Here is a 27842-nt window from a genome sequence, read left to right as displayed (position 1 = left end):
ATACCATTCATGCCTAGAAAGTTATTGATGACCCTTAGCAGGATGCCTCAAAGACCAAAACCAGTTTTATTAAGAAACATAAATTAATAAAAAAATACCAAAAAAAGCTATGGCAAACAACCTTACAACCCATCACTTGCTAATTTGGGGAGAAGGTGAGGCACATAACAGCGTTCAACCCTAACACATTAAAGCTAACGCTTCTTTTCTGCATCACTTGCGAGAGAACAAAATCAAGATAACACTCGGAGCAAGTCCCAAAATTGTGGACTTATAATACAAAACTCAGGCAGACCTCAGCATCTGCCTCTATAGACATACATTTGAAAATTAATACAAGATGTAAATCATACATGCTGTGTAGATGGAGATGCAATGCATCCACAGGATTGAAGCCCATCCGCTCCATTCCTCTGTAATTTCACCCCTGGTATCATTGACCTGCTGCTGCAAAACCTAGCAAACATGAAGCCTACAGGACCCTGCTGATTCGAGCATCTATGATTGTCACTTTGGAAGACGATTCAGAGAAATCCAGTGCCTCAGCCAGGGATAACCGCTGATTTCCCCATGCAGATTCCGCCCATCTCTTCATTTTCTCTCCTTCGCTCCTCCTGTTCTGTTGAATGCAGAGTATTTCTGCATATCCACCTAGACATCCAACAATCATCATCAACTTTACAAAATGCGAAAAATAATGTAATTATGTTCAGCAGTCACAAAGCAACTTTATAATAAATCCATTCCTGCATAGATGCACCGCCAAATGAAAAAAAAATTGTTAAAGATGTTATTTATCACAAGAGTGAAAATAAGAAACCCATTCCATGAGCATGGGTGGGGGTTCTTACATGCCCTTAGAAATGCAAAATCATGTTTGCAGACCTCTCGTGATCTGGTAGTGAATGCAAGAAAGAAAAAAAACTGCCAAGTTTTGCTCATTTGAACAGGAAAATGAATCCTATGCTTGACTAGCAATGCTACACATTTTGACTGCTTGCATATGATTTGAATGCATTCCATCTGCCATGTTGAGTATTATTCGCACACATCACACATAGATAGCATCCTCCATATCAGATGGTCCATGTGGCATTAATATGCATCATTCTGCGCACAAGGCAGAGCCAGCAACTCCTTGACACAGTTGTAAAATTAAGAGAAATGAAAGAACGCATGAATGCAAATAATACCCAATAAGAATTTCAACTATGATTGAAAGAACTGCACAAGTTTCAGTTACAATTCGCAGGATGGCTTATGGCAGGTTTGCAAAAATTTTTCCCATTTCTTCTAATTTTACTTCTTTGGTTTCAGCAAATTGTTAGACTCAGGGTAGTAGAGCAAAATGGTCCTTTTTCCCTTTCATTTACATTTATTTTGGAGGCTTTGAGGATCAGGATTATGCTATATCCAAGATATCTGCTAAGAGGTTCAACGACTTAAATGTTTAGATTTGACATGCTGCTGTGAACAAGCCATAGTATTGGTGCAAATTCACTTAACCAAGACCAAAGCTAAATTTCCATACATCTGTAGTTCCAACTGCTCCATAAGCATGCACAATGATGCAGGAGCAGTATAATGAAAAGCATTGTCATTGCTGAACCATACCTCTTGCAAGGGCCGCTATATCCTGTCTATCTACCATTTCTTTTGCACCTGTTCAACCAAGGGAAAAAAATGCTTCATTTGAATTTTAATACAGGCAGAGGAGCAAAGGTGGGAAAAATCAATGAATTCTTTCCATACTTTCAGTCTCCAAGGGTGGAGCTTTGAACAAATCTATTGCCCGTCTATACAGTCCCTGTCAAAGAAAGTTTCAAGAAAATGCTAAGAAAACATAAATTCTTTTATACATAAATAGTTACAAGATCCACAGCCCCTGTTAAACTGGTATGGCTAAATTCCCAAAACCTAAACAAAGGAAACCAAAAATATCAACTGATTAGACTCAATGAATCCCATTTCACTATTTTAAATAGGAAGGATCAGGTATAAATTTAATTCAAAACTCAAACTTAAAAGTACTAAAAATATTTTATAGGTTCACAGACATGGGTTCTATACCTTTAAAATGTTAAAAAGAGTTAGTTAAGCTATCAAGGGTAAAGAGTAATTAAAGAGTAACAAGTGTATTATATCACAAAATAAAAGTAAAGCAAATGGCAATGATTGAGCAAAACAAAAGAGAGAAGAGAGAAGAGAAGCTTAACACAGCGATATTAACATGGTTCGGCACCGCGCCTACGTCCACACCTTGAGACCAACTCAAGGATTCCCAAAATCCACTATACGATCCTCCTTCCGGCGGAGAAGCCTATACACACAGCTGCTCACAAAGAGCTTTCACAATGGTACTCACTTAGAGATACCCTACAATGGCTCACAAAGAGCCTTTCTATACAAGTAGTTGATGAAAGGTAGATACAATCTTAAATGCTCCTCTTGAGCTGAATATCACAACAAAATCCTCTCACAATATCCTCTTTTTCAATGGAGTAAAACGAGAGCAAGAACAAGAGGGAAAGTGATTTGCACAATAAAACCCTAGAGTGAATGCACAATGAATGATCTCAATAACTAAATGAGCTTTTTATACTTGAAGTTAATGCAAGATCCCTTTTTAAACACCAAAACGGTTGGGCGTTGGAGAGCCGTTGGGCATTTATTGATGCAAGACAAAAGAAAAACTAGTTGTTCTGCTGCATTTAATGAAGTCTGCAGCCCGACATTTGTTTACGAGGTCTCGCCTTCGTCGCGAGCTCTTAAGTAAATTCATCGATGAAGCCCTGTGTTTGTCGACGAGTTGCTGGTTCTAAATTCAGACAAGTCTCGGTTTCTTTTCATCGACGAGAACCCTGTGTTCGTCGACGAAATTTGCACAGACCTCGTCGCTGAATCCCCTGTATTTGTCGACAAGGGGTGCTCTAAATGTTTAGGTACTCTCGATATATTCTCGTCGACAAGAACCCTGTGTTCGTCGACGAGGGTCTGTGTTGTATTCGTCGAAGAAGCCCTGTGTTCGTCGACGAGACTCCTCTTACTACTTTAAAGATCCTTTGAAGTTCAAAGTAAAAAGGTCCTTGTTCATTTATGAGGAATGATCCCTGATCCACTATAAGATGTCTTAGATTTAGTAAAACATGTTTTGAGGGTTTCTAGACATCTTACGTAGTTTAACTTGTCTCGTTGTGCGTGTGTGGGACAGTGCCTGTTGTTCAAGTGATGTGTATGTGATATGCTTATTTCTTGCTTGTTCTATTGAGTCACTCCATATACAAGGGATTTACAAAAACAATCTCTCTAACTCTCACACTCAATCTTTGGAAAACTTGCATGCTATGTAGAGTCCATGAGTGCTTTGGTTTGAGTGGCTGAGCTCTGGTCATGTCTCATGTTGCTTTTGGCTAAATTGAAACTTGCTTGCTTTGGTGTCATTCTGTGCAACTGAACAGGACTAAAGAAAAGGTTAGTAGCCTTAAAGAACTGCTAATGGGTTGTTGTCATCAAAACACAGTTGGAATGAAAGACCCTTAACCACTTGGTCTAACATTCTCCTCATTTTTGATGATGACAATCCATTAGTGTTCTTTTTGAAAAATATGCTCCCCCTTACTAAATGTATATGTCTAGAATTTTAACAAATCCTCCCCCTTAATGTTTGCATTATTTGAATGGAGATTTTATTTAAATTTTCGGCAACATGCCGTCTATAAGTAAGGCATTTTCCAAGTTGTTTAATCTTGCATGAAACCAATATTTAACAGTCCAGTATATCACATTTTAGTATAAGCATATCAATACAACGTTAGTTCATTCATGTTTCATTCAAGCAATTACAATACATGCCAAGTACATTAATCGCAGTGACTACTACTACTACATCCAAAAAGTATCCAACTGATTACATCCGAAGGGAAAGGCCTATATCTATATCATCTATCTCTCCCCCTTTGCCATTATCAAAATTGGGGGAAAAGAGCTATGGAGGATCATTCCTGTGGGCGACTAAGGCGGTTGAAAAGAGCAGCGAAGGACGCGTCAAGAGAATCAAAACGAGCGCGGTTGGTGTTTTCCTGACGGGCAAGGGTCGCATCGAGAGAGTCAAAACGAGCACGGTGACGCATTTCTGACTGCGTCATGACATGCTGAAAGCCGTCCAGGCGTTCCAAAATATGGCCATAGGAGGCATCCTCATCCTCTTCGTCCTCTTCCTCCATAGTAGCCTCAACTTCATCGACCGAAGCTTGACCCTGCTCATGGGCTTTGACCCACGTGTTGGTAGCATCATCCTTTTCAAAATGCATGCGACGAAGGGTCGCCTCGGTGTATGTATCCTTTGGCGCAGGACGAATGCAGGACATCCCGGCGCGGATAAGCTCGAAATGATCAAAAAAGGTCGTGAGGAGACGACCGTAAGGAAGGCAACCCCGCTGCCGTTTGAGGCTCTCTTCCATATTCTGAACGATTATAGAGGGCAAGTAGATACCGCGCCCAACCCATAGGCAATACATACTGAAAATGTCGCCCAACGTTACCCAATCCCAGCCACCGGTTCGAGGGCAAAGATTATATGTAATCATGTGGTGGAGGACCCTAAATTCAACTGTGAGGTCCTTGGATTTAGGGCGGGCAATAGAAGGAATACGAGGGTTACCAGTAATGAGCTTGAGCACCGTATGGGAGTCGAACCACTCAAATCATGTGGGCCAAGAGGCCTCGGAGTGGATAGAGGCTACAACCAAGCACGGCAGAGAATGTATCTTCGCAGAGCCGAATGATGGTTCGGCAGACCGTGGAGTAGGCGGCAATGCCGCGATGCGATGGGACAAAGTTGGCATAGAATTCGCAAACGAGGTCCTCGTAGACAAGCTCTCCTAGGTCGAAGATTGCATCCCATCCGACTACCTTAATCTTAGAGAGCAGAGTGGGAAAATGGAGCTGAAGAAAGTCGAAAGGCACAATCTTCCCATGAACGATGTGTCGTTTTACAATATCGTTTTGATAACGATAGGCAGCCTCCACAGAAAAGAAACGGGGATCAGAGTTGGTGGGGGTCGGCTGAGGAGGAGCAGTAGGAGGACGATGAGACGAGCCCTCGCCAGCCTTAGTTTGAAGGGTTCGGCACTTAGGTCGGGGAGCCATTAAAGGTTGGAGGCAAGTGTGTGAGAGGGAAGAAAGCTTGGAGACGGGAGTGGTGGAGGTTACAACCGCAGCCACCAAAGGAGTGGCAAGGCAATGGAAGCTTGGAGAGTGCGTGCGTCGGTGAGGGAGGCTTGGAGGGCGGAAGGTTTTCAGGTTGCTCTGGACAGTGTGGGTCGAGAGAAGGAGGTGAGAGAGCGGCAGAGGTTCGAGAGGAAGGAGAGGGGTCGAGATGTGGGGGCTAGGGTTTGTGACTGAGTGAGATGTGCGAGCGGGAATATGAAGCATCCCGACAGATTTTGTCGACGAGAACCCTGTGTTTGTCGACGAAATTAATGAAACTTCGGCGACAAGACCCCTGTGTTCGTCGACGAAAAGGACATATTTCTCGGCGACGAATACCCTATGTTCGTCGACGAGGGCATGAATAAAAATTGAGTTTTACTTAGGATAAGCTTAAGAATGAAGGAAGAAACTCCTAAGATAGATCTAAGGGAGTACACATGCCTAGGGCACGCCGGATTCTATTGAATCTTTCTTCATTGAGAGGCTTAGTCAAGATGCCTGCTAATTGATTTTCAGTGGGAACATAAACCAACTCAACGTCTCCCTTTTGGACATTGTCTCGAATAAAATCGTGCCTAATTTCGATGTGTTTAGTTCTAGAGTGTAGGCACAGATTTTTTGAGATGTTGATGGTACTAGTGTTGTCACAATAAATTGGAGTACCCTTAACTAAGATTCAGAAGTCCTCAAGCCGTTGCTTCATGTATAAGGCGTGGGCACAGCAACTACCGGCTGCAATGTATTCAGCCTCGGTGGTTGAGAGAGCTACGGAGGTTTGCTTCTTGCAAAATCAGGACACAAGTGAGTGTCCTAGGAAATGGCATGTTCCACTAGTGCTTTTTCTATCGCTTTTGCAACCACCGTAGTCGGCATCCAAGTAGCAAGTGAGATCAAAGGAAGCATTCTTAGGGTAAAAGAGTCCTAAGTCATGTGTGTCTGCTAAGTATTTAAAGATTCTTTTGACTGCATGAAGATGAGATTCTTTGGGACATGATTGGAATCTAGCGCATAGACAAACACTAAACATTATATCGGGCCTGCTAGAAGTGAGATACAACAAGCTACCAATCATTCCGCAGTAAAGTTTTTGGTCTACATTCTTCCCTTTTTCATCAGCGTCAAGTTTTGTTGTGATGTTCATAGGGGTTACTTTAGACTTGCCCATTTCAAGACCGAACTTCTTTAGCATGTCCTTAACGTATTTGGCTTGATTTATAAAAAATTCATGTTTTATTTGTTTAATTTATAACCCTAGGAAGAAGGTTAGTTCACCCATCATACTCATTTCAAATGTTTCCTACATGGTTTGAGCAAAATCTTGACACAAAGTTTCATTTGTAGCACCAAAAATGATATCATCTACGTAAATCTGTATAACTAGCATATCATTTTCCTTGTGTTTTAAGAATAATGTAGTGTCAAATTTTCCTCTTGTGAATCCATTATCTAGGAGGAATTTACTTAACCGTTCATACCATGCCCTTGGTGCTTGCTTAAGTCCGTAAAGAGCTTTCGAGAGTTTGTATACATATTTTAGATGTGTGTGGCTCTCAAATCCTGGAGGTTGCTTGACATAGACTTCTCCATTTATGTATCCATTTAAAAATGCACTTTTTACATCCATTTGAAATAATTTAAAGTTTTTGTAGCAAGCAAAAGCAAGTAGCATTCTAATAGCTTCTAGTCTTGCCACAGGAGCATAAGTTTCATCGTAGTCAATACCCTCCTGTTGGTTATACCCTTGGACCACTAATCTAACTTTGTTTCTAACAATATTCTCATCGTCATCTTTCTTATTCCTAAACACCCATTTTGTGCCTATTATTGCAGTATTTTTGGGTTTAGGAACTAGGTGTCATACTTTGTTTCTTTCAAATTGGTCTAGTTCTTCTTGCATGGCATTTATCCAGTTTTCATCATTTTCAGCTTCCTCAAAGTTTTTTGGTTCTAGATGGGATAAGAAAGCAATATGATTACATCCACTTCTTAGGTGAGATCTAGTGCTAACTCCTTGGGATGGACTACCTATGATAAGACCAGTTGGGTGATTCTTTACAAATTTCCAAGCCCTAGGTAGTTCATAATTTTCTTCTTCTGGTTCATTAGGCTTTTGAGGAGATGATTCTTGATTATCAATGTTTGTGTCTTCACAGTTTCTATGTTGATCATTATTTATCTTAAGTTGCTCAAGTTCTTTTTCAATTCTAAAGGTAGTGACTTGATTATCTTCCTCCACCTCAACAGTTGTTTTGGATGTGTGAGAGTCTGTTTCATCAAACACAACATGGGTTGATTCTTGAACAGTTTGAGTTCTTTTGTTGAATACCCTATATGCTTTACTATTCATGGCATATCCTATAAAGATTCCCTCATCGGATTTTGAATCAAATTTTTCCAAATGATCCCTATCATTTAATATGAAACATTTGCATCCAAAGACCTTAAAGTGTGAAATATTAGGTTTCCTACCCTTCCATATCTCGTATGGGGTTTTTCCTAACTTGGATCTAATGATGACACGATTACTAACATAGCAAGCTGTGCTAACGGCTTCTGCCCATAAATATTTTGGCAAGTTGTGTTCGTTGAGCATTGTCCTAACCATTTCTTGGAGTGTTCGATTTTTCCTTTTAACTTCTCGGTTTTGTTGTGGAGTTTTCGGTGCGGAGAAGTTGTGTGAATAGCCATTTTTGCTGCAAAAGTCTTCTAGTTCTTTGTTTCTAAATTCCCTTCCTCTATCACTCATAATGTGTACAATTGATATTCCCTTTTCATTTTGAATTTTTCCACAAAAATGGATGAAGGTATTACAAGTGTCACTTTTGTTCGCAAGAAAAATTACCCATGAGAATCTAGAGAAGTCATCAAATATAACGAAAGCATATAGTTTTCCACTAATACTAGCAATGTCATTTGGACCGAATAGATCGAGATGGATTAACTCTAAAGGTCTTGAGGTGGATATCATTTTCTTGGTTTTGAAGGAAGATTTAACTTGTTTTCCATATTGACATGCATCACAAACTTTGTCCTCTACATAATTATCCTTTGGTAGGTCATTTACTAGTTTCTTAGATGATAGCTTATGTAGTAAGTCCATGCTAGCATGACCTAGTCTTCTATGTCATAACCAACAATTTTCATTAGTAGCTGCTAAACATCTAACATCACAAGTTTTAATGTCATCAAACTCAATTGTGTATAAACATCTAACATCACAAGTTTTAATGTCATCAAACTCAATTGTGTAAATGTTGGACTCATGTTTTCCTAAAAGTATGGTTTTTCCATGTAAATCATTTATTAGGCATTGGGTGGATTGAAATGTAATGTTTAATCCTTTATCACACAATTGACTAACACTTAATAGGTTATGCTTGAGTGTATCTACAAGAGCTACATTTTTAATAGCCAAGAATGAATTACATATTTTACCTTTTCCGATGATTCTTCCTTTGGCATTGTCTCCAAAAGTGACTAATCCTTCCTTCTTGTAGGTGAGAGAGAAGAATTTGCTTGCATCTCCCATCATATGTCTTGAGCATCCACTATCAAGAAACCATTTACTTCTTGTAGAGTTGGTCTTTAAGCATAACTACACACAGCATTAAGTGATTTGCATTGGTACCCACATTGTCCTGGGTCCTATAAGGTTAGTGTTCTTAATCACCCATTTGTATTTCATACTTTTTCCTTTATTTCCCCTGAAGGGGCAAGTAAAGTGTACATGACCTCTTCTTTCGCAATATAGGCAAACTTTATTAGCATGCAAAGGGTTTGGTTTAGGTGCAGGATTTTTCTTTGATGCGGAGCTTCTTTTAGTACAAAGATTTACAAAGCCTATTGATTCGGATGACGATAGGCTGTATCCTAATCCTTCTTTGAAAGTTCCAAATCTTTGAACTCCAAGTAGCCTATCAAAATTTTCTTTACCATTTGTAAATTTATAAATTGTATTATTTTGATCTTCCACCTTCTTTTTCAATTTAGAGTTTTCTTGAAGGATTTTGATTATTTACCTTTTTAAGCTTCCAACTTCTTTTTGAAAAGACTCCTTGCAATTTTTGCATTCCTTAGTGAGTCTTTCGTTTTCTAGACTAAAAGATGCATTTTCTTCTTTCAAAGTATCACATGAGCAGATTTGTTTTTGTTCGCATCTTGCATGATTTCCTTCTAAAAGTTTGTGTTTTTTTCTAGATGCTATTAATTCAATATAGAGTTTCCTACAATTTTCTTCTAGTTCTTCATAAAAAGGGAGATATTCGTCATCAAAGTTTACCTCACTTTGTTCGTCCGCCATAAGGCAGAAGTTGGCAACTTCTTCCCCGATTTCTTCGTCGGTTGAGGTTCCATCTAGTTCATCCCATTCGGTTGCTTTCATTGCTTTGAACTTCTTTTTGTCTCCCTATTGATTGTTGCCTTTGTTTTTGAAGAGAGGATAGTCGGCCATGCGGTGCCCGATCTTTTTGCAATTGCAACATCTTATGCTCGATTCTCCTTTCTCCTTTTGTTTGCCACCTCGTTTGTTCATCAGAAAATTACTGAATCTTCTTGTAAGGAGAGCGACTACATCATCATCGTCATTTTCTTCCTCTTCTACGAGCTCTTTTTGCTTTCCAGCTTTTAGAGCAATTTCGGTAGCCTTCTTGGGTGCTTCAACTTCTATGGTAGCATTTTTCTTCTTGATCTCATAGGTCATGAGAGACCCGATCAGCTCGTCAAGAGTGACCTTTGATAGGTCTTTTGCTTCCTCAATTGCTGTGGACTTGGCATGCCAAGATGCCGGTAGCGAGCGAAGGACTTTCTGCACATTGTCTTCCATAGGGTATTCTCTACCAAGAGCTTTTAGTCCATTTGTGATGTGTGTAAAATGAGTAAACATGGCAGTAATTGTCTCACCTTCTTCCATTTTAAACATTTCATATTCTTTGACCAACATATAAATTTTCGACTTTTTTACCTGGGTTGTACCTTTATATGTTACCTGAAGCTTTTCCCACATCTCCTTAGCCGTGTTGCATCCACAGATTCGGTTGTACTCTTCATCATTCACAGCACAATAGAGAAAGTGCTTGGTTTTGAAGTTCAATTGTGCTAGCTTTGCATCCGCCTCGGGAAGTTTTCCAATAGGCATGTCATCGTCTTCCTCATTCTTGAAGGTGTAGTCTCCTTCAGTGATGATGTTCCACATTCATTAGTCATAAGCTTGGATGAAGATTGACATTCGATCTTTCCATGCCGAGTAGTTAGCTCCGGCAAAATTTGGGGGGACGGTCCACGGATTGACCTTGGGCAAACATATCCGCCATATTGATTTTTCCGCCTGGGAGTTACTCCGAATATCTAGCGACTGGCGCTCTTATACCACTTGTTGGCCCGGTTGAGCATCTAGAGGGGGGGTGAATAGATGTTTTTCGCGGATATGCAAATTTTCTACAAACACAAAAATCTTGCCAAGAACAAGTGGATTACATCACAAAATAAAAGTAAAGCAAAAGGCAATCAATGAGCAATACAAAAGAGAGAAGAGAGAAGAGAAGCTTAACACGGCGATATTAACGTGGTTCAGCGCCACGCCGCGCCTACGTCCATGCCTTGAGACCAACTCAAAAATTCCCAAAATCCACTATACAATCCTCCTTTAGACGGAGAAGCCTATGCACACAGCTGCTCACAAAGAGCTTTCACAATGGTACTCACTTAGAGATACCCTACAATGGCTCACAAAGAACCTTTCTATACAAGTAGTTGATGAAAGGTAGATACAATCTTAAATGCCCCTCTTGAGCTGAGTATCACAACAAAATCCTCACATGATATCCTCTTTTTCAATGGAGTAAAACGAGAGCAAGAACAAGAGGGCAAGTGATTTGCACAATGAAACCCTAGAGTGAATGCACAATGAATGATCTCAATAACTAAATGAGCTTTTTATACTTGAAGTTAATGCAAGATCCCTTTTTAAACACCAAAAGGTCGAGTTGGGCACTGGAGAGCCGTTGGGCATTTATTGATGCAAGACAAAAGAAAAACTAGTCATTCTGCTGCATTTAATGAAGTCTGCAGCCCGACATTTGTCTACGAGGTCTCGCCTTCGTCGCGAGCTCTTAAGTAAATTCATCGATGAAGCCCTGTGTTTGTCGACGAGTTGCTGGTTCTGAATTCAGACAATTCTCGGTTTCTTTTCGTCGACGAAATTTGCATAGACCTCGTCGCCGAATCCCCTGTATTCGTCGACGAGGGGTGCTCTAAATTTTTAGGTACTCTCGGTATATTCTTGCCGACGAGAACCCTGTGTTCGTCGACGAGGGACTGTGTTGTATTCGTCGACGAAGCCCTATGTTCGTCGACGAGGCCCCTCTTACTACTTTAAAGATCCTTTTAAGTTCAAAGTAAAAAGGTCCTTGTTCATTTATGAGGAATGATCCCTAATCCACTATAAGATGTCTTAGATTTAGTAAAACATGTTTTGAGGGTTTTTAGACATCTTACGTAGTTTAACTTGTCTCGTTGTGTGTGTGTGGGACTGTGCTTGTTGTTCAAGTGATGTGTATGTGATATGCCCATTTCTTGCTTGTTCTATTGAGTCACTCCATATACAAGAGATTTACAAAAACAATCTCTCTAACTCTCACACTCAATCTTTAGAAAACTTGCATGCTATGTAGAGTCCATGAATGCTTTGGTTTGAGTGGCTGAGCTCTGATCATGTCTCATGTTACTTTTGGCTGAATTGAAACTTGCTTGCTTCGGAGCCGTTCTGTGCAATTGAACAGGACTAGAAAAAAGGTTAGTAGCCTTAAAGAACTGCTAATGAGTTGTTGTCATCAAAACACAGTTAGAGTGAAAGACCCTTAACCACTTGGTCTAACAAAGTCATTTAACACTTGACTACCTCATACATTCTCTCTCCTCAACATTCCCCCCTAATATAGGGTAGGAAGCAGGTATTTGAATGGATCATTTTGACCGAATTTGGAAATTTAGTATATGTATGGTAGGTTTGTGCATTTGGGCCTTGGGGTTTTGTTCGTAATATATATGTGTTTTAGGGATTTATTTTTTAATTTCATGAATCTTTGGGGGTTTATGTGTAATTTCTTGTAATTAATGAATTTGAATTGATTAGAATGTGTGTACTATGTTGTTTCTCCTTTCCTCTCTTCTTCCTTCTTCCTTCTCCCTCTTCTTCACCTTTGCCCCTCTGTCTCTCGCAAATTCTCTCTTGCAGTAATTTTCATTGCTGTTCTGCATCATTTGCTCAATTCCCCTTGGCTGTTCTGCATCATTTGGTACCAGAGCCCCACTGTGATCTCCATTATTCCATTTTCAATCCACCCTTTTTCCTCTAGATCATTCTTCTTCGTCTCTTTTCTGTTAAATTCCAGCCCCTTTTTCCCTCAGCAGTATTCAAATTTCTACAGAATTCTTTAAACAACTTCTCTTCCCCATTTCTATCTTCTTTCTTTCCTCCTCTCTTTCCTTTCCTCTCCCTATTTGAGTCTACACTGTTCATCATCCTCCAACTTCCAGCTGAAATTATAGCCGTGCCACTAACTTTGTGAACACTTTCTCAGAGGATTTTCACAACTAGGGGCGTGCAACCGGCCAGTTCGGTTGATTCGGCCAAAAAATCAACAGAACTGAATTTTTTTTTTTTCTGTTCAACTCAAACATAAACTGAACCGACTAAAGTAATTGGTTCAAAACTTCAAGAAACCGACCCAACCAAATTTATAAACCAAAGGTTTCTTAGGCAAAAAATCAGATATTCTCTCTGCATTTCTATGAACTTGCACTCTCAAATCTTAGCAGATGGTGATGATGCAGGTGCAAGGATAGACCAATCAGCTCTCCCCTCCCATTTCCCTTGCCATTTTCATTTTTCCCCACATTATAATTCATTTATATCTTGTCTTCTTCATCGAATCATCAAATTGATCTGCTTCTGGTGATGGATCGGGGATGTGCAGTAGCAGAGACGGAGTTGATACTTGATCGTGTCAGATTGGCCAAGACGAGTGGTGGATGATAACCAGATCTGGATTAAGACACTGGTGATGGTTCATGGTGGGCCATGGTTGTGGCGATACTGCTGGTAAGGACAAGCACAGCAGTGGTGGGGCAAGATCGAAGAGGAACTGGTAAACCAAGACTGTTCTGATAAAGGGGGAAGTTGGGCTTCTTTGGTTGGTTTGGTTCTGGATTAATAAAACCAAGTGCAAACCGAATAAGATTTTGGCCATAATTTTTGGCACCAAACCGAACAATTTAGCTTATTTAACCGAACCGTTTGCACTAAATTAATTTGGTTCAGTCGGTTTAATAGGTTTAAGCCAATTTTTGAACGGCCCTATTGACAACATCATCACCGTAAAGCAGAACCTCCTAAAATGACCCATCTTCAAAGTTTAATTGTCGTCCAACCACCAAACAGCTCCCACGTGCCGGCAAAAGATTATTCCCAGCCATCAGCCTTTCGAAATCCCTACCTTCATATGCTTTTCACATCACGCCACCAATACCACTGAATTTGCCACCATATACCTTTGTTCCAAATTTCATTGCTGAAAAGTCACGGCCAGTGACTCGCATAAAGTGATACATGTGTTGGAAAATTTCCCTATTCTGCAACTTCCAAAATCGTAAGATATTTGCTTTCAGCCACATTATTCTTCCTTTTTCCAGCAAAAAAACATGCAATTTTTTGTTGTTCGATAGTGAGAATTTAGTTATACTCCCAAGAGGGGTGGTGAATTGGGTTTTTAAAATTCCTTTATAACTTTGTTTTACAAATTCCTTAGTTTAAGTATTAACCCAGCAAATTAATTTTTCAGCAATCACTCAAACACAATAATATTGATTAGCAGCCTCACAAGTACAACTAACAAACCTTTGATCAATACAAGTTCAATCCTTTATGAATAAATGATATTAAAAATCAGCTTGATTAAAATCTCAGGACTTAAATATTCAAATTCAGAATTTTCTTCAACAATGACTAGTGACAATGTTAAAATAATTTCAGAAGATTAATTTTATAAAGCCTGAAACTTTCCTTTAATTAATTGAGCAAGATTGACTTCAGCTGTGATATAAAGATCAATATTCAATTTTGAACTTGTTAAATCAACCAATGATAACCAATATGTTTCTTGATTTCAAGTATAAAACAAAATCAGTAATTCAGCAACTTCCAATATGCAGCAAGTTCTCAGTAAACATACACGCAGATAATAAACTTGCAATAAAGTAAAGAGATTAGGGAAGAAGAGCTGAAAACCAGATTTTTTACAAGTTCGGCTAGAAGCCTACGCCCTTGCCCCAAGCAACCGCTGTGAGGATTTTCCTTTCCAACTTTTTACCAGGCAAAGTTGCAACCTCTCTCCGTATGAGGTGGAGATCCCTCTCTAACAAGAATACCCCTTCTTGCTAGGCAACGATCCAATATCCCTGAATCGTCAATAATAGAAACAAGAAACAATTTTTGTTCGCACAAGTAAAACTCTCAATTAGAGCAGATTTGTACAAGTGAAAATCAATATACTTCAGCAATAATCAACATAAAAGAGTGAAGCTCAATAGAATATCACCAGGTTTCTGATTTGATTTAAAAATCTCAATAGAAACAATCAAAATACCAAGAGTAGTATCAGCAAAAGCACGGCAATTTCTTCAAAAAAATTTCAACAAGAGAGCTTTGAATTTGTAGCTTATTTGTGCTTTGATTGTTGTATGTAATTTGTGGAAACAAGAAGTATTTATAGAGTTTAAAAGTATATGAATGTATTCCCCAAGTTACTTGCAGTGTTTCCCAAGTTTTCTCAAAGTTTGGGAGTCAAAAAATCAATTTTGAAAACTTTCCCTCGCTGTTTTAAATTTAAAACATGAACTTCAATCTATTGTGACCTGAGGGTCAGTCGCCTGAGCCTTTTAAGTTCAGCATATTTTCAAACAGAGTGTTGAGTCAGTCGCCTGAGCCTTAGTGGTCAGTCGCCTATCTCGGTTCTGTTTGCTCAAATTTATCAGCATAAGAACGTCAACCACCTGATGAGGATTTATCAGTTCCCTGTCCTATCTTGTAGCTTATATGCTTTCAAAATTTTGTTTCCAAAATTCTTTAACTTTTTAAACTTGAAAAGCTTAAATGAGACTTTAAATATATTTTCCATGGTTTTCAAAAGAAAGTTTCTAAGTCAAATATAGTTCCTAAGAGCTTCAAACATTTATATTGAAATCGTGAAGTACTTACATGAGACTTCTTAAAGACTATAACTTTCTAAGCGCTAAGTCTTCATGCATTTGCTTTCATTCTTTGTGTCTCTTGAGCTTCTGTCTTCAATAATCTTTAGCTTCATCAGATCTTCTAACTTTAAGTACAAGCTTTTAATGAAACTCTTCAAGTACTTTGTCTTGATCTTTATCAAAGCATTTGAACCCTGAAACTTCACCTAACCAAACATGTTAAGTACCCTTGATTTGTTATCATCAAAATAAGATTATAACCCTTGTTAGGCCAATAGATAGAAAGTTGATTGTTTGAGTTTGGTACACATTTTGAGAGATCCATTACCACTGACAGCATCATAATCAGCCATTTTGAAGGGCACTGCTTGAATTTGGTGGAATACACAAGAGGAGATATGTAGAAGAAGGAGATTTTGTGAGATAAGAACACATGATCAAATGAAGCAAGCCATGCAGGACCAATTTGTACCTTACATCCAATATGTTCATCCGCAACTCTTTGATTTGAAGCAAGAAGAAGAGATGCAAATTACACTACTAGGTTTTATCTTCTGCCACTCATGCTAACATAGAAAGGAAAGGGGCTCTGTAACTATAACTTTGTACTTGGAAGGGTTGAAGTGAGCTATTGCCTTTAAGCTTGCTGCATGTTGCCTCATTACAGTTGGGATGCCATAGAGGCTGCCACTTCGATTGAGGAGGATATGCAACATAAGCCTACTAGAGCTACATTGAACCTTTGTTTTGAGAAGGGTAATGATTGGGTTGCCCTAGAGAAGTCAAATGAGCATTGGACTTAGAATAAAGGAGTTGTTTCCTTACAAAGTCATGAGTATTGCAAAAAAAAAAGATGATGACACCAGCCAAGTAATTGAATCTAAATACAGAAGTCCCAAGCACATTAGATGTAGATGGCAACATGATAAACTATTTAGTTCTTCGACCTATCCTCACTCCTCCACAAGGTTGAAGGAAAAATGATTGGAGACTATTAAAGCTTAATATACATTGTTGGTCCACAACCTAATAGCTTAAACTTTAAGGTAAAGTGGTATTCTAACATGGTATCAAAGCTAGTTACTAGAAGGTCTTGGGTTCTAGTCTTATTGCCAGCATTTATTGTGTGGTGTTTAAAAAATTTTGTAATCCTTGTAATGGGAACTATCATCTGTTTATCTCTCCATGTGTTGTTGTGCTGGCGAGTGTTAAAGCTTGATATATGTTGTCAACCCACAACCTAATAGCTTAAGCTTTTAGGTAAAGTGATATTCTAACAAAGACAAACTAGCATATCTCAAACTCAGGATTTTGTCATAAGCAACTTAATATTTTGGTTGCTGATCCTAGTAGTTTGTACAAGAAGGTGAGCCTTGGATTAATGGCAAGGTTGCTCCTTTGTAAGTTGTAACCGGTTGGTCATGGGTTCGAGTACAGGAAAAGGGCCTCTCAACATGAAAGTAGGATTAAGTCTGCGTACATTGTGATGACCCTCCCCCTACCCTTGCAAAGCAAGGAGCGTCGTGACTGAGGGACACCCTTTTTATCCTAGTAATTTGTACAAATGTAGTTTCTGAAGAAGCCATGAAGATGTTAAATTTATAAATTGAACCTCATCATAATCCACACAAAATTTCTTGGATGAACAATTCAATTGTGGAGACAATGTAGTGTGATTTCCTTCTTCTTAAGATTCATCATATCCTTTTGGCCCCCTACATGGTTGTTTGATAAGAGGGCTGAGGATAATGCCTATGGAAAATTCTTATGCCCTCTCCATCAACAAGAACAAGTTTATGCCATCTTGAGCTCTTCCAATCACAAAATTAAAGCGCACCGCTTGTTCCTCTCTTATGAGCAAAATAATTCTATTTAGGGTGATGGACTCTTGGTGTTTTCCCCAACTCAATGGCGTTGAGTTTTTTTAGGAGTGAATGATGTAGGACAGCAAGCAAGTTTTGGATGGAACATTTTGACTCAATTTGGAGAATTTCAAATAATAGGGTTGAGGGATTGTTAGATCCTAAACCCAAATTTGTTTTAGTTTATCTGTAAAAGGCTAATGGGTATTTGATGGTGAGTTTGTAATATATGTGTGCTCTAGGAGCTTCTTTTGTAATTAATGTAATTTCTTGTAACCTAAGGATCTGAAAGCCATGTAAGAGGTAGTTTTTGTTGGATTTCAATCGAACTAAACATGTGCCGTGTCACCTCGTATCTCCTTTCCCTATCTTCTTCGTCCTTTTTTCCTTCTTCCGCTTACCCTTCTCTTCTCAATCTCTCCAAAATTCTCTCTTGGAAGTAATTCTCTTAGTTGTTCTGCATCATTTGCTCAATTCCCCAATCACACTGGAAAAAGAAATAAAAAAAAAAAGAAAAAAGAAAAAAAAAACATCTAAATAGGTAGCCCTCTCTCTCTAATCACTGATTTAAGAAATTAAAGATATATTGATTTTAAACTACACAACAATTTATATCCATTTTAATTTAATTTAAATTAATAATTTACACCACATTAAAATTTTATATACAGAATTTTATAACTCATGCTTTTCACATGCCACCACCTAGCATTCGTAATGCTTCATCTGCATCATTGTGACCTACCACGTCCTAGTTTTCCATTCCAACATGCCAAAGACTCATTAACATAAACATAGCTCGAATCAGTCCATGATTCCATTCTTGCAAAACTATATCAAAACCCAAAATTTAACCAATTAATTTTCCTATGCATGGAATCATTAAAAAAGTGCATGATCATGAACAAATGAGGCCAAGGCAAGACATTGAGATTCTAAATTTCTGAAAACAAAAAATACACAGATCAATATAAGTTCTGACCTCTTGAATCAAAAGAGAACTTGAATGCTCAAGCCTTGCTTTATGCTTGAACATGAGGGCTAAGGAGATTAAGACAACCCCAACTTTAGGATGAAATGAGCCTACACCAAAGCAATAAAACCATATGTTGTTGTCACATATAACTCCATCAATCAATCTGATTAAGACAATATGCTAAATTCTTGTGTACATCACTCCAAATTAACAAAGAAAAGCTTATGTAAAACACCAAAATGTTCTTCTGTTTTGGTCAATGCTTTTGTCAATATCTCCTGAGCATCCTCAAAGTTCCTAGGGAAACACAAGTTTAAATCCATGACATGTAAAAGGATCACACTAAAAAGGAACAGCTACAGAAAGTCACACAAGGTTACCCAAGCTGCACTTCAAGTTGCCCCAGAGCACAGTTAGCTGCCACCAGAACTGCATCTGATGACATATTACAAGCTCCTGAGGCATAGGGGTTACTGAAATCTTTATTCTCAGAAATCTCTTGAATTACTTTCTGGTACAACTCCTTTGCTGTCGAAAAGTTCCGCATGGCATGCAAGAGTTCTCCATATGACAGAGCAACATTGCCTATGTATCAAAAGATCAATAAAATATTGTCTATTGATTTATTTCAAAATAACTGATGAGATGAACCTCACCAGTGCAACCTCTGTCATCCTGACATCCTTGAAAGAAAAACTCAGCTACACAAAATGAGACCACCTTCTGGTAAATTATAGATATTATGATTTATGAAACAGTAATGTTAAAAGAAAACAAACGGCAAGCATTCAGATGTACCTGATTCAAGATTGCCCTTAACCATCTCAATGAGCCCTTTCACAGCCTTAGCTCGAGCACGCAGAAACTTAGAGGTAGATTCACCATCAGCTTCTGGTCCCATTTCTTCCAAGATTTTTAAGCATTTATCTGCTAGCACTGACGAGGTATCATCCTATATAGGGGCAGGGCAATCTTAAAATGAATTCAAGTAGTAAACTTGCAAATATTTTATTTTATTTTAAAATAAAATTCCTTGAACAAATGGAACGTGTAGAGACTTACGTGCCCCAATTCTAAATGGATTCCAACAAGAGCCTCCAGGGCAAGAACTGCAACAAAACCACAAATGACTTAGAATTTGAAGAATAAATTACCATAGAAATTCACCAAAACATGCTCAATTTCAAAAGAATAAAAAAGGTAGAGAGAGCACAGGAATTCACCTCTAATGCCCATAGAAGAGAGTGGCAATTCTTGAATTCTTTGGAGTCTCTCAATTGCATCATTGAAATTTCCTCTGGAGTTATTGGAGAATAAATCAGAGCAGCACACAGCACAGCATGCAAAGAAAGGAAAGGAAATCGTGGATGCTGAAGAATGAAGTCTGCCAATTCTGTTTACGGAATTCCTTTATGATTCCGTAAGTTATTTGTCCTTTTCTTTTGCTAAGTAGTATAGGTAATAATGTCTTTCCATATGATATAGGCAGTTAGAATATTCTTTAGTAATTGTATATAAATACATGCTTGTAAACTTGCTGAAAGGCAATTCAATACAGAGCGCATTTTTCTCTCCTTTTCCAGAACTCTTCTTCTGCGAATTCTCCTTGCATTTCTATTTTTGTTACATGAAAAAGAAACGTGGACTTTATCATCTTCTTAGCTCACGGGTGTCACCTTCTGCTCTAGTTGATGCTTGGCCTACTTTCCTACATAAAAATCACTCCACTTCTGCTTCTGGTACTCACACAGCTTCTGTTTCTGATTTATGGCATTATAGACTAGGCCATATCTCTCTTTCCAGATTAATTTTAATTACTGACATTGTAACAAACAATCTGAAATTCCATAATCAAATGCCATGTTCTGTTTGTCCTTTAGCCAAACAGCATCGTCTCCCTTTTCCACACTCTGAGCATTCATCTTTACATGCTTTTAATATTGTCCATTGTGATATTTGGGGTCCCAACTCCACCATTGCTGCTGATCGATCTCGTTTCTTTCTCACACTTGTCGATGATTTCTCTAGGACAACTTGGGTTTATATACTTCAAAATAAATCTGATACCCGGACTTGTATTGTCACTTTTTGCAATTCAATTGAAACCCAATTTCAGACAAAAATTAAGATACTTAAGAGTGACAATGGATCTGAATTCCAAATGAGAGATTTCTATCAAACCAAAGGCATTATACACCAAAGGAGTTGTTTGGAAACACCCCAACAAAACAGGAAAGTGGAGAGAAAACATCAACATATCATGAATGTGGCTCGCACCTTAAAATTCCAATCAAATCTCCCTCTCAAATTTTGCACTGACTGTGTTCTAACAGCAGTTTACCTTATTAATAGAACCCCCACCCCCCTTCTTCATAATAAAACCCCTTATGAAACCCTCTTCCATAGCCCACCCCATTACCAACACTTCAAAGTTTTCAAGTGCCTTGCTTATGCCTCTACATTATCCCATGGGAGGAAGAAATTTGATTCTCGAGGTAGAGAGTGTTTCTTTTTAGGCTACCCTTTCAGAGTTAAAGCATATAAATTACTTGATTTACAAACTGAGCAAGTCTTTCTATCCCGAGATGTCCAATTCCATGAAACAATTTTCCCTTCCATTCCCACAAACCCAACACAGCATCTCCTTCTCTTCTTTTCCCTTTTCTGTCCTTGCATTCTCCTCCCCTTACTACTATGCCACATCCTATCCTTTCCTCTAATTCCCAACAGCATAATTCCCCTCCTCACATCACTCAACCATTACCTGCTACAATCCTTCCTGAGGAACTCAACTCCCATTCCCAAACCTCTCCTTCCTCTCCCCCTATTTCTTCCCCACTTTCAACCTCTCCTATTCTCCCCCGCAGGTCAACTAGAACTTGAAGTGCACCCAGCTACCTGCAGGATTTCCACTGTCAACAGACTACCCTTACTGCTCCTATCCCAGAGTTGAACAAGAAACTCATGTCTTCATCAGGTACACCCTTTCCACTGCATCATACACTTGCTTATCATTCTTTTTCACATCCATATCAAGCCTTTTCCACCCTTATTTCCACACACATTGAACCAAAAACTTATAAACAAGCCATTAAGGACCCAGGTTGGTGTCAAGCAATGGATAATGAGCTGGCTGCCTTGGAAGCAAATCACACTTGGGAACTTATTACTTTACCACCTGGAAAAGTACCTATTGCCTATAAATACGTCTACAAAATTATGCATAATTCTGATGGGAGTGTTGAAAGGTTGAAGGCAAGATTAGTAGCTAAAGGCTACACTCAACTTAAAGGGTTACCAAGAGACATTCTTTCCTATTGCAAAATTGGTCACAGTGAGATGTCTTTTTAGCTATTGCATCGATTAAGGGTTGGCATTTACATCAATCAATTTTATGTAAATAATGCCTTCTTGCATAGGGTTTTACATGAAGACATTTTTATGAACAAGCCTCTCAGTTACAACAAAGGTTCTCCCAACCAAGTTTGCAAGCAACTCAAAAGTTTGTATGGCGTCAAACAAGCATCGAGACAATGGTATTCTAAATTCTCAAATGCCTTAATTGAATCTAGTTTCTCTCAATCCAAGGCTGATTATAGCCTTTTCACCCGAGACACAAATGGCATCTTTGTTGCTTTACTCGTATATGTTGATGACATACTTGTAGCAAGTAATGATCTCAATACTGTGAATGATCTAAAGGCTTCTCTGCATAGCAAGTTTCAAATAAAGGATCTTGGCACATTGAGGTACTTTCTTGGCATAGAGATTGCAAGGTCATCTAAAGGGATACATTTCTGTCAGAGGAAGTATACATTGGACATTTTGGCAGATTCGGGTACCTTGGGCAGCAACCTTACTAAGGTTCCTATGGAACAAAACCTCAAACTCACTAAGTCCACAGGTATTCCATTCGCAGACCCCCAATGTTTACAAAAGAATGATTGGTCGCCTATTATACCTCACTATCTCTCAGCCAAACATATGTTTTAGTGTTCAAACTCTAACCCTACTGATACACACGTCCTGGCAGTTCAGAAAGTTCTTAGGTGGCTCAAGGGTGCCCGTGGTCAAGGTCTCCTTCTCCCTCGTTCTTCTTCATTTCAACTTGTGACCTACTTTGATTCGGACTAGGTCTCCTGTCCAAGACACCAGGAGATCCGTAAGTGGCTATTGCATCTTTCTTGGTTCTTCCCTGATCTCTTGGAAGTCCAAGAAACAATCGGTTGTTTCACATTCATCGGAAGAGGCAAGAGTATCGATCAATGGTTGCTACTTGTTCTGAGTTAACATGGTGTTATGATTCATCTTATCCACCCTTCAAGTTCCTCATCCTCAAGCAGCTTTACTCCACTATGATAACCAAGCTGCCCTACACATCGCTGCGAACCCTGTCTTCAACGAAAGAACCAAACTTATCGAGCTCAATTGTCACTTAATTCGTGACAAAATCAAATATGGTAGCATCTGCATTCATTATGTTCCTAGCTCTGATCAAATTGCCGACACCATGACAAAAGTTTTGTCTTCAAAAGTTCTCAATCCTCACTTATCCAAGATGGGAGTCGTAAATCTTAACGCTTCATCTTGCGGGGGGTATTGGAGAATAAATCAGAGCAGCACACAGCACAGCATGCAAAGAAAAGAAAGGAAATTGTGGATGCTGAAGAATGAAGTCTGTCAATTCTGTTTTCAGAATTCCTTTATGATTCCGTTAGTTATTTGTCATTTTCTTTTGCTAAGTTGTATATAACGGGTAATAATGTCTTTCCATATGATATAGGTAGTTAGAATATTCTTTAGTAATTGTATATAATATTACATGCTTGTAAACTTGCTGAAAGGCAATTCAATACAGAGAGCATTTTTCTCTTCTTTTCCAGAATTCTTCTTCTGCAAATTCTCCTTGCATTTCTATTTGTTACAGAATTGATAAAAAATTAACGCAATATATGCCTCAATTTACAAAAAATTATTGCTAGGAATTACAGACATATCTAATTTCATTACACAAATTTTAGAAAAACAATAATATTTAATAAAAGAGCAGAAGAAAGATCATACCTTTCAGAGAAAAGGGTAGACATAGCAAGCAGAGCCATTCCGCCTGAATTATCCTCCGGGTGAGCAGAGAGGCACTGCTCCAGCACCAGTTGACCTTGTGCATGCGAGTCATCTACACTCAAGACAGGAATTTACCCAAAAAAAAAAAATTACTTCTAATTAAGCGAAAAGAGGACGTTGAGAAACAGAACTGTGGAAGATGTTAGTGGGAAGAAACCTGATTTGAGAGACCTGGCATGGCTGAGTGCGTAATTGATCATTTCAAGAGCCACTGGGTCAGCAATGGGGCCGCCATTGGTGTAGAATCTAGAGGGTTGTGGAGAGAGAACGGAGGACCCATGACATAAAAATCCTTTTCGGACAGTTCGAGCGGCAGCAACCACCGCGCCCGGTGCTCTTGCAGCGATGCGAATCATCGGAGTAGACGGTGCTGGTGGCACGTATAATACCGCCAAAACCCGGAGAAGTCCAGAAGCAGAAGGGTTTATCGAGAAAAGGAAACGACTACGAGGAGAAGGGCATTGAGAAATCGTATTTTGAATGCGCGGTTTTAGGTTGGGGAATTGTACAATACGTTTCTCCCCAAATTTTCCTTTTTTGTAAAAAAAAAAATCTCAAAACTCCATTTATGATGTAAAAAAATTTTAAATCCACACATTGACGACCTTCAGATACACACAATTCCATTTTTAGAAGATAAGGAAGTGTGTGTGTGTGTGTGTGTGTGTGTGTGTGTGTGTGTGTGTGTGTGAGAGAGAGAGAGAGAGCAATTAAAAATAATTTTTAATTTATTTTAATTTAATATTATATTATCTTTTTAATTTCACACACAACTGATCATAAGTCTTAATAAAGGAGAAAGGTAGACAGTATAAAACTTATTAGATCATTATGATATGAATACTTACTAATTATTTGTTAGGGCATAAGTCTTAATAAAGGAGAAAGGTAGACAGTATAAAACTTATTAGATCATTATGATATGAATACTTACTAATTATTTGTTAGGGCATCCTCTACGAAGCGATGTGTAACACTTATACCATTTAGGTGTAACAAAAAGCGGGTGAAGGTGGGTAAGGTTATCACCCCAAAGTGACAGATCCCATCGGCACCTAGGATCGATGTTAAATATGCAAGGGTTATCGTATCATTTTAGACATGGGCAAATAAAGAATTTAGTTCAGGAAACTAACATTAGATTAACAACTTAAAATATAGAGACACTTAGGTAAAAGCATGGAGACAGTCAACATGATGATTAGAAGAAAAATTAATTTAATCTATTTTCAAGAAACTAAATGGGTAAAGAAGAAAGTTAGAGATATTGAAAAATCAGGATTCAACCTTTGGTGCATTAGAAAAAGAGAAACATAAAAATAGGATGAGAATTATTATAGATAAAGACTTAAAAGATTGTATTATAGATGTCAAAAGAGTAAGAGATAGAACTATAAAATCAAGATGGTTTTAAGTCAAGAGATAATAAATGTCATTAGTGTTTATGCTCCTTAAGTGGGCTTAGGATTGTTTGGAATCACTTATTTAGAAGTGTTTTTTTTTTAAGAAGTGTTGAAATTAATAAGTACTAAAAATAAGTATTGAACTGAAAAGCGTTGAATTAATACGTGTTATTTGGTTGGATATATAAATAAGTTATGATTATAAGTGTTGCTTAAAATAAGTTTGGTTTGGATACTCACTTTATTAAATAAGTACAATACTTACATTGCAACAATAATTAATATATCATAATATATATTAAAATAACATATAATTTTCAAATAATATTTATAATATATAAACATTACTTTATTAATTTATGTTAATCATAATATTTCTAATTAAATTAACAATTTTATTTTAATTTCTCAATTGTTGCTTCTTCAAATTTGAGAAGACACTGAGGAGGGGCAGTAGTAATGCCACCAATGACTTATGGAGAAGGTGATGACAACGACAACAACATCATCATGTTGGTGTGAGTTGTCGTTACTTAGAGAGATTTTAGGAAAAGTTTTGATTGTAAATCTCTTGTATTAAGGCCTTGATTGTAAATCCCTTGATACAAGAGACAACCCTAATTCTAGCGTTAAAATTAGTATAAACCAAAATTAGAAATTTTTCTTGTATATAGCTACCTACTATTCCATGAAAGATTACTGTGAAATAAACACATTATTTTCTTCTTATTTTTAACATGGTATCAGAGCCATTCTGATTTTGCACCTAGCTTTTTCCTAACCCTACCAGTGTCTTCTCTGCTGTCGCGCTCGTCGAAGGTGATTCCACGGTCGTTAAGAATCTAATCGTCCATTGCTTCAACGGTGTTCTTCATCTGTTGAAGGTCATAAATCTGAACCCTTTGGAGTGCCTCAACTTCTAGTTTCCCGAAATCCTAGCATACTAAACTGATCATTGTCCGTCAATTCTCGACTGTTCCTTACTCTTCGATTCACAACTGGGTATCGCTCTTCGATTCCCGACTACTTTTGCTCTTCGATCCCCAACTTCAGGGATTGCTCGTCGATATCCCATTCGAGCCCTCTAACGAAGCACTTGTGTTCCTTCCGCCACACTCAACTGAATTGCTAACTTTTTGAGTCTGATCTCTATTTTGATACTGACAAAGCATAAGGATCTTATGTGTTTTTAAGTGCTTGAACAGATTTATATTTTGGCACACACATAAGACAATGGGAAGATGGAAGCTTGAAGATCCTAAAGCCTACATCATCTGGCATATTCCATAGAAGACATAAGAGCATAGAAGAAGACAAATTTTTTTCATTTGTAATGCATTTTGTTTTAAAGTTGATCTGTAATAATGCATGTCATGCATAATGTGAATGGAAACTCAATGATGACCATAGACTGACCTTAGGGAACCAATGTTTTCACGAAAAACATTTCATATGATTTGCTAAACACTTACAAAGGTTTTAAAAATAAAATTGAGGTAAAAAATAGGGCTAAATCTTAGGATTTAAGAAACCTTGGTCGACCGGCCCTTTAGCGTTAAAATCATCTCAGCCGACCAACCCTGTAGGTTTGCCTATTTAAGAAGCCTTGGCCAACCAACCCTTCTAACACTTGATATGGCCAGCCAACCGACCTTAATTTTTGAACTATTTTCAAGCCTCGATCGATCGTCTATTTAGTTCAAAAAAAACCATGGCTGACCAACCTTCATAGACTGGCAGACCGACCTTAAGGCTAGCCGACCAAACCTACGAAGGTTCATAATCGCCTTCTCCTCAACCGATTGACGTTCTCCTCAGCCGACCGAGCTCTTTTGAAAATTCAAATTTGAGCTTAGTTCAGTCGACTGGCAAAGCCTTGGGTCGACTGAACCTCTCAAGAAAAATTAACTTTTAGCACTAATTGTGATTAATTTTCAAATTAAACAAATTTAAAAATTCCCTTTATGTCCCAAACGGTCATATTTTCCCTCGACTCTATATATACCCCATCATTACTCATTTTTTAAACTAATGCTTAGATTAAAAAAGCCTCCCAAATATTTTATGCTTTAACTTTCTTCTCTCTCTTATACTCATTTATTTCAAAATTCTTTTTAAGAGAGCATTTGATTACTACTCTCCTCCACTGGCACACTTATTGCTTTTGAAGTTTGGTTGGGATTTATTGTTTTAGGCATTTGACATATAGTTTTTGAACACTTAAACTCACATTTTTTGAAAATCATTTTGAGAGTAATCTTTGAGTTTCTTCCATCTATATTGTTGACAAATATTCTTGGAGAAAATTTTTATCGATTATCTCTAAAAGACTTGAGCACATATTTTTACATTCATATTTTTCTTATGTTTGGAAAAGTCTTCTTACATTTATGCCTTCATAGATAAATTTTTATCTTGCAAAAGTCATTTGAAAACAAAAACTCTAGGTTCTCCTATATCCTTTATTGAAAAATATTTTGGAGAATTTTTCATTATGGTTTGAATCTTTGAAGTGCATTATCATATACATTGTTTTCAATGATTACAAAATCATTTTGAGAAATACCACTGTAGTGATCCCAAAAATAAAATAAAATAAAATAAATAAAAAAATAAAAATTAATTATATAATAAATAATTAATTAATTAATTAATATTAATATAATATAATAAATATTATAATATTATAATATTATGTGTATATATATATTACAACCTAAAGGATAGCAAGATCCAAAGCCCCCCTATTTCATACTCTCTCTCTCGTCTCTCTCTCCTCGATTTTTCAACGAAACGTGCGTCGATTGAAGAATGGAATATATATATATATATATATATATATATATATATATATATATATATATATATAAGGATAGCAAGATCCAAAGCACACCCCCATTTCACGTTCTCTCTCTTTCGTCTCTCTCATACGTGCGCTGATTGAAGAATGGAATATATATATACATACATATATATATATATATATATATATATATATATATATATATATATATATATTAC

At 37.8% G+C, this 27842-nt stretch overlaps 1 protein-coding gene across 1 annotated transcript; it reads right to left on the bottom strand.

The window, feature by feature from the left end:
* Positions 1–43: 43 nt before the first annotated feature.
* LOC131159828 (uncharacterized) lies at positions 44–23924 on the bottom strand. The gene is made up of 12 exons (XM_058115006.1): positions 23576–23924; positions 23359–23470; positions 19518–19591; positions 19357–19403; positions 19093–19246; positions 18951–18995; positions 18675–18879; positions 18530–18591; positions 18301–18401; positions 1753–1807; positions 1615–1662; positions 44–651 (listed from the first exon to the last, which is right to left on the bottom strand). The coding sequence occupies exons 1-12, from the start codon at positions 23772–23774 to the stop codon at positions 473–475; spliced, it is 1281 nt and encodes a 426-aa protein (XP_057970989.1). The 5' UTR covers positions 23775–23924; the 3' UTR covers positions 44–472.
* Positions 23925–27842: the final 3918 nt, after the last annotated feature.

The sequence above is a fragment of the Malania oleifera genome, chromosome 7 (assembly GCF_029873635.1).
Source record: "Malania oleifera isolate guangnan ecotype guangnan chromosome 7, ASM2987363v1, whole genome shotgun sequence".
NCBI lineage: Eukaryota > Viridiplantae > Streptophyta > Magnoliopsida > Santalales > Ximeniaceae > Malania > Malania oleifera.
The sequence above is the reverse complement of the archived record's forward strand: the minus strand, read 5'-3'. Positions and strand labels throughout refer to the sequence as shown.

Excerpts from the sequence above, each read along its gene's own strand:
- LOC131159828 (XM_058115006.1), bottom strand. The coding sequence starts at position 23,774 with ATGATTCGCATCGCTGCAAGAGCACCGGGCGCGGTGGTTGCTGCCGCT. Across the intron at positions 23,471-23,575 it reads TGCCAGGTCTCTCAAATCAG|ATGACTCGCATGCACAAGGT; the intron begins GTTTCTTCCCAC and ends TCTTGAGTGTAG. Across the intron at positions 18,592-18,674 it reads CAACTTGAAGTGCAGCTTGG|GAACTTTGAGGATGCTCAGG; the intron begins GTAACCTTGTGT and ends GTGTTTCCCTAG.